We start from the raw sequence: 13,041 nt of genomic DNA, 5'->3' as shown, positions 1-13,041 counted from the left end.
CATATTGAAGTCCATTTTGGTGCAAAGTGGAGAAAATCTGGGAATTCGTGATAAATTCCGATTTTATCAGGACAATCATCCCAAGCACACATCGGGAACTCTGCCGATATGGCTCATTTAAAATTGCCCGCATATCATGAAACCATCAGCCTGGTCTCCAGATAATAATATTATTGATAATTGATGGGCTATATTGGACAGAAAAATTCGAAAGCGTCAAACGGACCTAAAAAACGCATTACTCGAAGAAGGGGCCAAAATGAGTCCCCAAGTGACTTAAAAATTGGTCGAATCAATCGCAAAAAGACTTAAAATGATTGTTTACACGAAGGCTGGTCATACAAAATATTATTTTATCATTTTTAGTTCTTAATCTTTAAAAAATATATACTTTTAAGGGCTGGTTGAAATAAGCTGTGGCATTCATTTTACCTGTTATTTGAGTCTTAAAATCAAAATAAATATTACAAAAATATTTAAAAATTTAGGAATTCATGAAATAAAAGTTAAAATACAGAGCTATAAATCTGCGTTTAAAGTGTTCCAATATCTCTCTTAATTTGGCAAATACAGCGACTTAAAGTTTTACTTGAGCACTGGTTGAAATAAGCTGTGAGCCACTGTATGTACTATTACAGAACACAAGTACTGCAGATCTGTTTACTCGTATTATTACAATTGTTTTGCATTACTTCTCGTAACGTTAAGTTCATAATTATTGGAATTAAAAACATTTCTTGATCATTTCGAAAATAAAGTTCAGGTCATTGAAGAAACCCAAATTATTAATTAATTATTCGCCGTCTTAATTTATGATCATGTTATTAGTTTTAGTCGTGTTTAAGAGTATTTCGCAACTTAAAGATGTTAAAAAAAACTAAGCTTTCTTCAGTATGAAGTGTTTTTAGTTTAGTCGACTATCTATGATCCTAACCGGTTTTTAGTAAACATCTTATAAATTCCCAAACAAAACCAAAATGTGAGTTTTCGGCATACTTAGAAAGGGCGGGGTGAAACCGACCTCCCCTCGTGTGAAACCGGCCGCTCATTTTAGCTTGGAAATTACTGTTTTTAATTTATAAATAATGTACATTCTAAAAAATTATATACATACATAGCTAGGTAGAAAACTATGAATTGATATTTAATTATTTATGATTAAATAGCAAAGCTCAAAGGGTTTTATACTTTAAGTATAAGCATTCGTGTATTTTACATTTACACATGAAAATATTTATAAACATATAATACATTTCTTATAATTTTTAGAAATCCCAGAAAAAAGGGAAAAACCGAGCGGTGTACACTTACAACATCCAAGCAAAACAGCGATTTGTCGGTTGATTGATAACTTTATCCGGGAAAAGTTCGGATTGCCCCCACTCGCTTCCTCTTTTGACCTCTCTCTTTCTCTCCATGTTCTTGGCGTAAATTTAACTCGTTTTTAGCTTTGCTTCATTGCCGCCGCTTTTCGTTTGCTTTTGCGTTCTTATTTGCTTGCGATTTCATTTTCTTTGCGTGCTCTTCCGCTCTTCTTCTTCCCCAACCGCCTCCTCCGCGCATTCATCCCCTTTCTCATTGCCATCTTCTATTTGTTTGTTTTTGCTTTTGGTTCGGTTTGATTTTTGTTTCTTCTTTTCTTGTGTTTGCTTTTTGCTAACCAACAAAAACAAAAACGGCAACAAGAACAACAACCCGTTATGACTATGACTTTCAGGTGTGCTTCCCCTCCTCCCTTTCGTCTCACCCCCCTTCTGCCAATCGCTTTCTCTTCGTCTCCTCCTCTGCTACTCGTCTCCCACTTTTTGGCTCACTCTTCGTTCATTGGCGTCGACGTTTTTGTCATCTGCTCCTTGCGTTTCTCATTCGCCTCTCTCGTTGTTGTTGTGGCATTTGTTTTTGTTTTATTATTGTTATCAATATTATAGCATTTCTAAAGTGAAGCTAATACCCTTCCAGTGAATCGGACCGCATATTGTTTTGTTAGATCTTCAGGGCCTTGTTCGTAACAATAATACTTAAATACCTTTCTAAATTTTAAAATAAGTTGTCTTTTTCAACAATACAATTGCTGACTTTAAATTTGTAAAGGTTTTCCCAAAAAAATCGATGTAGAATAAAAGTAAATATTATTTTAAGGGGTTTTCGAATTTCCATAAGACATTAAACCGTAGAGATGTACATGCATACGCATGTACATACATACATATATTAACATAATTTTCTGTAAGATGTTGACTTCAAATTAATTTTGCAGAATGTTGAATAAACATCAAATAATAAAAACTTTGGTTTATTGCTTCAAACTACAAAGTAATTTCAGTTCGAGTTACAAAGAGAGAATTATAGATTGAAGTTACTGTCATAAAGTTTCCTTCTTTTTCGAATTTATTTTTCCTTCGATGACCTTGGGATGCAGGTCAATAACGTTTCTGCCTGGCCGGCACCAAAATGCCTCCCCTTCCGCCAAGCCAAGACTAAAAGTCTAAGAGGCCCCGAGTTCCGAGAGCCGAGCTGTCTGTCGTTGCTTTTTGGTCGTCATCGTTGTCATCGCAAATGCTTTGATTCTAGCAGCATAAACAATTTCAAAATTTCAAGCATCTTTTGTAGTTGTGGTTGTATCTAATGTTTTTGTTTTGCAATTTTTCCCATTCAGACAATAATAACAAAACGAAAAAAAACCAAACACTTCCGCATGCTACGAGAACACCGTTAAATACACGACGAATGCATATGTGAGAGAACTGATAACACAAAAACATACGCATACTCCCGAAAAGACAGGTGTCAATTGATAGCGGAAAAGAGAGCTTCACAGATCTTTTAGTTGCAATTCGACCTGGCAGGGGAACACCCTGCATACGTATGTATGTATTTGAAAGATATCACCCACAAATTTTAGTAAAGTATTCCATCTAAAGCTAAAAAAAATAAATAACAATTTTGTATTTCAATTTATTAAAAATATTACAAAACTTTGTTTGTGATTCATTATGTAAATTTTTGATATCTAATGAGGGAATTTAATCATTAAAAAAATGTACAATACACTCTTTTCACAAATATGTTGTAATGTTTAAATTCTATCAAAATAATAAATTACCAAAGAATATAAAAAAAGTTATTTCTAATGTAATTATGTAAGTAATTAATGAATTACCATTTTTAATTACATACTATATGTATAAACATAACGAAATCAGACAGAATTCATATGTACATATGTATGTACATACATAGATTTAGAAAAGGATACAGTAATTAGTGATATCCCTACGAAACGGGAGGATTGGATTTCTTGGGAGATTTGCACACCAGCTGAAGTGAAAATCTCTGGAGATTTCGGCAACACACCGTTATATGTATGTACATACTTAGTTATAAATAAATCCATTTTGGTGGTGTGCGTGTGGGTGGGAGATTAGCGAAATCGGCAGAGGTAAATTCCACAGTTAAACTGTTGGCAGCGACGTCGACGCAGGCTTTTTTTCTTCATTTTTTTACATACCAATTTGATCGGTTTTGCTTTGTTTTCTGTTTCGTTGGCTTTGCGGTTTGTCTTTTTTGGTGTTTTCCTTTGCTATTTTTTCTTTCCTATTTTCTTTTACTCTTCTTTCTTTTTTGCCATTTCCCGTTGTTAATCTAGCAGGAGAAAAGGGGGGGCGATAAAAAAGGGCGGTCATATTAAAACCGAAGAATGGAAGCCGAAAAAAAGAGAAATATAAGAAAAAATGGGGTGAAGTACAGTTAGTCAGCAATTTCATAGTTTTTTTGATCAGGGTTGCCATATTATGACGTGGCAACACTGTTTTCGCTTCTCACATTTCGCAATTAAAATGGTTGATTACTTTTGCAATCCGTTTTGCTTAAATTCCACGAATACTTATAGTACTTTACATGGATTGTATAGGAATTTTTTCAATGTATGTTTGTCTGTATATTTTTGTGCTTTGTTGACACGCCATATATGTATGTATGTAAGTATATACATATTTATATATGTACTTACATTCGTCTGTACATACATATTCATTGTTGTTGGCTGGCGTGAATCATGAATTTGGAAATTTACAAACATATGTACATACATATGTATGTATGTACGTGACGACATTTCCAGATAATACAAAGCTAACATTCGCTGTCATCAGTTGCTCATGATTTCCTTTAGCTTTTGGCTCTTCTATTTTTTTTTGTGTGAATAATGCCTAGAATCGTACATAATATATACTATATCATAAAACGGAAGTGAAACTCTAAAAAAATTACAAAAAGATTAAAATAAACAACAACAAATTAATCTTTAAAACATTTTTAAGATATGAACTTTAAAGACCAAATTTTAAATTAAACACTGCATAAAATAAGTTTAATCACAGAAAATTAGAAGAAGTTTTCTATGATTCACTTTTTTTCCAGAATTTCGGCAAAATTTATTAAAATACTGGACTCTCAAGCCAAAAATTCAAATTTAAAAGATGAATAAGTTTTAGTAATTAAAAAATTAAACTAAAGACTGATAATATCTAATTAAATATTTAAATTAAAATGTAAACACTTACACATAAACAGAAAAATTACGCGCTTAAGTACTAATTCCTACTCCGAATTTTTTTGATTGTCCATCCCCTTCATCCTTTTACAATATCATTTAGCATCCTTGTCATGTGAGACTACCTGATTGAATAACAGATATATTGAGCTCGGATCCAAAGCTAGTCAAAATTCCTTTTCACCTGAGGAAGATCCTGAAAAGTTTCCAGGTAGGCGCAATTTCTCACTAATAATTAGACATGAAAATGAAGATACATACATTCATACATATAAACGTAATAATAGTTCCTGGTAATTGTTAATATAACATTTACATGTACAATTTGAATAAAGTATTTTACATTAGAAAGCATTTCATACAATTGATTACATCTATTTCAAAGATTCTTTATCCTGTTAAAAAGGAAAATATCTTGAAATTTCAATACTATTTGAAATATTTTATTAATAAATATCCCCCTTTTTCGTACTTTTCCACCCATTTTCCGACCACTTTCTCGCTCGCACTTGTCGTTTTTCGCTATCATCGAATATCGCATAAAGAAATCGAAGCGTAATAGAAAATTGGATTTTCATACGTTCGTATGTTTAAGTTGATATGTATGTAAGTATGGATGTACATATGTTTGCATGTATTGAGCTTTGGCTTTCGCCGTTCCGCTTTGTGCTGATTCGTCTTTGCTTTGGTTATATGCGTGGGCTACATATTATATACAAAGCTATGTATAATATTTTTTCTTCTTTTTATGTTGACTCATAAATAAATATGAAATATCCAACAGATATGTATGTATATCAACCTATATGCACAATCTATACATATATCTTCATCTATCAATATACATATATGTTCATATCTGTATCTGTGTGTGTGGATAGAGACATTTATAATTTATTTATTTGCACTGCAATAGCGAAGAAAGGCGAAAAAGCGAAATTGCAAATAAAAGACGAAGGTGATACAAGTACGAAAGAGACAGCAATGGCGGGCGGTGGGCGCAGAGGGTGGTGAAAGAAAAGCGAGGGAAAAATGAAGAAATAGCAGCTAATTTTTCTTTTGTATTATTATTTTTCCCCATTTATTTTTCCCCTTTCAAGTCTCACAAAACTTAGGGTATATCAGCTATAAGCACATAAAGCTTATATAAAATATGTATGTATGTTAATACATATAAAAATATTAAAACTTTTTTTTTAAATTTTACTTTTAGTTTTAATTTAAAACAATTTGCTTAGCTGATTTATACTGAAAGTATTCCGTTATTATACAGAGTATTACAAATTCTCGACCCCCCAAGGATTTTCCATTTGGTGCACTGCCAAAAGAAAAACTTAAGAAACAAACATAATAAAAGGAATAGCAGAAAGTCGAAGTTAATATACTCTATCAGTGAGTGGTATATTTAAACTCTTTTAATAAGACACACATCTTATGGCTAAATACTAACATATTAAATAAAAAAAAAGTGAAGCATGCTTTGTGATGCTCATAAGTTTATATATGCTTATAACAAACAAACTAAAATATTTATGTGAGAATTCATTAATAAATTAAATATAAATCGCTAAGGATTTTTAAGATATATGAATTTTTAAACAGGAATTCCCATTTGTCACCTCATACATTTGTACAAAATATTAAGTGACTAAGTTTTAAACTTAAACAAATCAATTACATGAATTACTCCGACAAAAGGATCGGAAGGCCAGATTCTATTTTCCCCGTTTCGCAAAAGGTAGGGTATGCCGAAAAGGCAGAGTCCATTGAACCGCAGAGGGGGTTGGCGAGCTGGGAATTTTCGGGTGAGTTCATAAAGGGGGTCTCTATAATGGTGCAAAGGGTTGGATGCGGGGGCGGTTCAATGGAGGGATACACCCAGATACATACGGCCACATGCAGATTTTTGGCTTCCACTTGTTGTATGGTTCTTTCCCCTCTCGTTCTCCACAATCGATTCCATTGAAAAATGTTGGGTGCCTAGGAACAAAGCGAAAACAATATGTATCTTATAGATACACAAGCAAAATTGGGAAAAAATTAAAAAAGAAAAAGCTTTTGCGATAAAATGAAGTCATAAAAGCCGGGAAAAAAGGATATACATAAAAATACAACCAAAAAAGCGAATAAGAGAGAATTAATATTAAGCAAATGGACAACAAAAAAAGAACACCGAAAAAAGCCGAGATACAAATCTGTGTATTCGTCAGATACATTTTTTTGTTATTGCTGTATGTGTGTGTATTTAATCTGCAATGATCTCCAGCTCACAGACTTCTTGATGGGAAAAAAAGGTCAAAGTATCTCTCTCTCGAACGACAAAAAAAAAAACATAAAATAAGCACACACACAGATAGAAAGAGCAAAAGAGACAGGGCAACAACAACAACAACTGTAAAGTTAAAGTCGCAGCTGGTTATGTTAAAAAAGAGATGGCAATATCGGGCGGCGATTGAGTGGGAGGGAGAACGGTAGATGATAGGTGGTAAACAGTTACAATCGCATAAGCCAGATACATACACAAAAGAGTCTTTCTTTATATAAAACGCCCGCAAAACATACATTCACTTCATACATATTTATGCATTTAATAGACACACTTGAATAAAATACCAGGTTTACCGGTATGAAGTGAGCGTCAAGATACAAATGTCTCGATAGGGAACAGCCTTTATTTATTTTTTTATTTTTTTGTGTTTGCTATGACATCTGTGAAACATACATATTTAGTATGCATCAAGTCATTGAACAGACATCATATTTTTCATCGTATTAAAAATGTCGAATTTTGTACCAGAAAGTGATGATTTGCGGAAAGCATTAATTTTTTGTTTTCATTTAAAGAAAAGTGCTGCAGAGTCGCATCGAATGCTTGCCGAGGCATATGGTGATCTTGCTCTATCAGTAGCAACATGCAAAAGATGGTTTCAACGGTTCAGAAATAATGATTTTGATGTGAGAAATGAAGAACGTGGAAGACCACCAAAAAAGTTTGAAGACGCCGAATTGCAAACGATATTGGATGGAGATGACACTTTGAGTCAAAAGCAAATGGCAGAAATCTTAAATGTTGCACAGCAAACAATTTCTGACCGTTTAAAAGCTATGGGAATGATCCAAAAGTGTGGAAAATGGGTGCCACATGAATTGAATGAAAGACAGATGGAAAACCGAAAAAACACTTGTGAGATTTTGCTTCAAAGACACGGAAGAAAATCGGTTTTGCATCGGATTGTTACTGGCGATGAAAAATGGATTTATTTTAAGAATCCTAAACGGAAAAAATCATGGGATAATCCAGGACAACCATCAACATTGACTGCAAAACCAGATCGATTCGGCAATAAGACAATGCTGTGTGTTTGGTAGGACCAGAAAGGTTTGGTGTACTACGAGCTCCTAAAACCTGGTGAAACCGTTAATACCGATCGCTACCGACAACAAATGATCAATTTGAACCATGCATTGATCGAGAAACGACCAGAATGGGCCAGACGACACGGCAAGGTAATTTTGCTCCATGACAATGCACCTGCACACAAAGAAAAACTGATTCAGGATACAATCAAAACACTTGGGTGGGAGGTGCTACCCCACCCGCCGTATTCACCAGACTTGGATCCTTCCGACTACCATTTGTTTTCATCGATGGGACACGCATTGGCTGAGCAGCTCTTTGATTCCTACGAGGAGGTCGAAAATTGGGTGTCTGATTGGTTTGCTTTAAAAGACGAACATTTTTATTGGCGTGGTATCCAAAAATTGCCAGAAATATGGTCAAAATGTGTAGAAAACAATGGCCAATACTTGGAATAAAATGTTTTTTACTTTCCCATTAATAATTAGTGTTTTATGTTCACAAAAAAACGTTTATTTCATACCGGTATACCTGGTATGTTTATGTATCTCAACCCATTGCGAAGTCGTAATAAAACAAACTATTGGGTTTTTAAAAAAGATTTTAGAGGTTTAAAAAAAAATTACAAAAATTGCCCTTTTTCACCGATTTAGCCTACTCTCCTTTTAATAAAAATATATCATCTACATATGTATGTAAATATTAAATTTTTCTCGGTGTATGGGTGTTTATTGGGTGTCTGAGTTTGTACATGGCCAATATACAATTTTGTGCCATCGGCCACCAAAAACTGAGGGCCACAGCAACAACAACAAAAGGCAAGAAAACACAACAACCACAACAAAAGCGACAACTACAACAACAAAAACGGTTGCAGTAGCGAAGGTCGTCGCCGTCATTTTATATTGCTGCCTCTGCCGCAGTCGCAGTCGGCGTCGCAGTCGACGTCGAGCATCGCAGAATTCCACATAGAAAATTGAGAAAACTGCATTAAATTTTGGTCTACCTCTCCCCGTCCCCTTCAGTTTTCTACCATGCATCAGCCCGTTTCTTTCTCCCTCCCACTTTTCCGCCCCACCCCCCCATTTTCCCAATCCCCCCTTTCCTCTTTTCACTCCATTTTCGCCCGCTTCTTGTTTTGGCTACGATTTTGTTGCTTTCCCATTCACTATGGCTAAAGTTTCATACATACATACATATGTACATACATACGTACATATTCAAGCCAACAATCACGGTCAACAAGATGGAAATGCATATTAGTAGGTTTTTCAAAAATGTTTTAAATTCGGTGCACTTATGGTAACTTTTTTTTTCGATTTTATTAGATAAAATGATTTTGATAATTTTATCAAAAACACACTACTCTCAGAATTTTCGTTAACAGTAACATTCTGGTTATATAAAATTTGTTTTGGTTTTATTATTTTAAGAATGTTTGATACTTTTGTTTGAATTAATTTGTATTACTTTTCTACACAGATGTGTTCAAAATTTTTTTGAATGGGATTAAAGACTTACATTATACTGTATAAAATAACTCAGACTAGTACTTTGACCTCAGCTGTGCATGTGTGTGTATGTATTTTATATCTGCAGCTATTATAGCTGTATATATATGTATGTACAAACATAGATAATAATTCCATGTTATAAGATATACATTTCCCATTTTATAAGTTTCCATGATGAATAAACGATGATAACGAAAGAAAATATATGTACATACAATATAGAGTTTCACTGGGTACAAAATATACATACATACATATGTATGCTGAAAGAAAGAGATAGCGCTCTTTCAAGTATGATCTAGTATATAAAAGTCCATAGACAGTATCAGACTTTATTTAATTTTTCTACTTCATAAAAAATGTTTAAACGGAACCGGGGAAATCAATCAAGTAAAAGAAGATGAAGAAACGACAAACAAACATGGCTAACAAATTAAAAATACATTTAAGCAGCTTCAAGCCAAAAAATGTAATAAATCATAGCAAAAGAAAAATGGGAGGGAGAAAAAAATAATGGCTGCGAAAAAAAGGGAGAAGAAAATTATAAATATCAAAAACCGCTTTCAAAAAGTGTAAAGACAATGATAAAAAAAGCTAGAAAATGATCAGAACATGAAATTGAGGGAAAGAAGAATCGCTTACAATATGTGTTTTGAAAATAATAACAAAAAAATACTAATAGAAAACCAAGATCAAGAAAAAAGTAATGAGAGAAAAATTAGAAAGGAAAAACAAATGAGAAAAGAGTAAGGGAATTAATAGATAAAAGTGATCAGGGTAAAAATAAGAAGTTGTTGGGAAGTAGAAGAAAAGGTTCATGTAGTTCAACAAAACAACTTAAAAATAAACTTGATATTAAAAGGAAAATAGAAAACATTGAGAAAAGCCCAAAATATAAAATGAAGCGATGGCGACAGAAGAAACGGAAAGAAGAAAACAAAAGACTACTCCAAGCGGTTTTGAATTTCTATTGTTCTTGTTCTTTTTCCCTCGCTTTTCTTTTCTCTTTTCTTCCTGTCTTCTTCCTTTGTCCCACTTCTCCTATCCTCATTTTTTTCTTACCCCTAGCAAAGTCTACTCGGTGGAACAGAGCAACAACAACCCCTGGGAACCCCGCCCACGCCCACTTTTTCCCGCCCTTTTCGCCACCACCCTGCACTCACACATATACAGAAGCGATATATACGGAAATAAGTACATACATACATATATATTAGTTTATGTATATACATACATATATACATAAATATATGGGTTCGTTGTGAGGCATCGTCTGTCCACCTCCTCTTCTGTTTTCCCTCCTCCCCTTTTCGTTCTCCTCCTCCTCCTCTTCTCCTCTTTATTGCTGTTCACGAAACGGGGCCTCGACAAGAGACTATTCAAGTTGTATGTTGCACGCTCACTGAATATATATGTATGTATGACATATATATGTATATACATATTTAATACATACAGACAATTTCGTAATTGACTCTTTTTTTATAATTTATATATTGTTGTTGGACTTTCTTTGTTCAAAATGAACAAAGCTATGTGCGTACATAAATACACATGTACATATGTATGTATAAGCTTATACCCTGCAATACCGTAATATGTTCCCAATTCCATCACTCATCTAACAGTCAAAGGATAATGGATAATTGTTAGCAAATATAAAAATTTGTTTTCATATATAATATTTAAAAGGAAATACCAAAATGCTTACATCATAACATCAAAAATAAACTACTAGAATTAGCCTTTCTATCCATTAATATCACACAATACCTAGCAAATTTAAGTGCACAATTTGAATTTCCCGCCTAGCAGGGAAACAATCAGCATTTTAAATTGAGCGCCAACCCGATACAGATTTTTCAGCGTTCTCAATTATCGATTTTTGTTATCCCTTTTCAAAATGACACAAAATGCTGTGTTTCAGCTGTCGTTTTTTGGAGGAGGTTTTTGGTGTATAAAAACAGGGGTGTTCTGTGCGATGATCTTCTTTTGATTTGGGGCTTATCTTGATTTTGGCCAATTCCATAGAGATTTTATCTTTAAAAAATAGCAAACTTAAATAAAATTCTGCAATTAATTTTTCTTTCGTGTTCGATAGGTTTCAAGTTATCTAAAGTTGGTCAGTGAGAACGGCGGCACTTATGTTCCTCTATAGCAAGTATCTTGTGCGGAATTCTATCGGTTATCGCCGCTATTTTGGCAAAAACAAAAGCTTACATTTACCTTTTGCAAACATGTGCGAAGCGGTTTCTCCGGCGGATCAGCGGAATGTGGAGGTGAAGGCACGCATTCCGGGCGGAGCCGAGGGCTTCGCGCAACTCCTAATCCGGGCTAGAAAACTAAGCGGCGGCCAGGATGCGCAGATAATTGAGCAGCACGATGTTTTCTTTGAATCTCCGTTGGGCGGACGCCTCAAGTTGCGCTATTTACAGGCTCCATTGCGATCCCAATTGGTCTACTACGATCGCCCGGATGTCGCCGGTCCCAAGCTCTCCAAGTTCAACAAGACGGAGGTGGACGAACCGGAGGTGCTGGAGAAGATCCTACGCCAGTCGAACGGAGTACTTGGAGTACTCGCCAAGCGGCGGCATTTATTCCTGCACGGACAAACTCGCATCCATCTGGACGAGGTGAAGGATCTGGGCCACTTCATGGAGCTGGAGGTGTGTCTAAGGCCGGAGCAAACGCTGGAGCAGGGACAAACCATCGCCGAGGAGCTGTCCAAGGAGCTGGGCATCCAGGAGGAGGACCTCATGACCGGCTCCTACTTCGATGCCCTGCGGAAGGGACAGAAAAATGTAGACAAACCGTAGTATTAATCTCTTTACCAATCATTTCCCAATATGGATTACTTGGTTGCTTCATTTTTGTAAAAAAAAAACGTGTAAAATAATAAATTTTAAAACTAAAAACTGTTTTTTTTTAAATCATTAGGGTGTCACAAAAAAAAAACTTTAAATAAAGAATCTTGCTCATTATACCCTTGCAGAGGGTATTATAATTTTGGTCAAAAGTGTGCAACGCAGTGAAGGAGACATCTCCGACCCTATAAAGTATATATATTCTTGATCAGGATCACCTCCTGAGTTGATATAGCCATGTCCGTCTGTCCGTCTGTCCGTCTGTCTGTCCGTCTGTCTGTCCGTCTGTCTGTTTCTACGCAAACTAGTCTCTCAGTTTTAAAGCTATCGAACTGAAACTTTGCACACACCCTTCTTTCCTTTGCACGCAGTATATAAGTCGGAACGGACGGGATCGGCCGACTATATCCTATAGCTGCCATATAACTGATTGATCGGAAATGCCATAACTTTGGTGTTTGTAAAGTAAGGAAGCTGGGACTTCCTATGGGTTTTATATTTGGCCAATCAATCCGACCTACCAAATTTCATAAGGATCGGCCGACTATATCCTATAGCTGCCATATAACTGAACGATTGGAAATGACATAACTTTGGTGTTTGCAAAGCTAGGAAGCTGGGACTTCCTATGGGTTTTATATTTGACCAATTAATCCGACCTACCAAATTTCATAAGGATCGGCCGACTATATCCTTTAGCTGCCATATAACTGATTGATCGGAAATGTCATAACTTTGGAGTTTGTTAAGTTA

The 13,041-nt window shown here is 35.0% G+C and overlaps 1 protein-coding gene across 1 annotated transcript; it reads left to right on the top strand.

The window, feature by feature from the left end:
- Window positions 1–11,550: 11,550 nt before the first annotated feature.
- Window positions 11,551–12,339, top strand: LOC108047968. The gene has a single exon (XM_017128411.2). It carries the CDS (start codon window positions 11,569–11,571, stop codon window positions 12,238–12,240), a length of 672 nt encoding a protein of 223 aa, XP_016983900.1. The 5' UTR covers window positions 11,551–11,568; the 3' UTR covers window positions 12,241–12,339.
- The last annotated feature ends 702 nt before the right edge of the window (window positions 12,340–13,041 follow it).

This window comes from Drosophila rhopaloa, unplaced genomic scaffold (assembly GCF_018152115.1).
Source record: "Drosophila rhopaloa isolate 14029-0021.01 unplaced genomic scaffold, ASM1815211v1 contig_3, whole genome shotgun sequence".
Taxonomy (NCBI): domain Eukaryota; kingdom Metazoa; phylum Arthropoda; class Insecta; order Diptera; family Drosophilidae; genus Drosophila; species Drosophila rhopaloa.
Note: the sequence above shows the minus strand (reverse complement) of the source record. Positions and strands in the feature narration are given on the sequence as shown.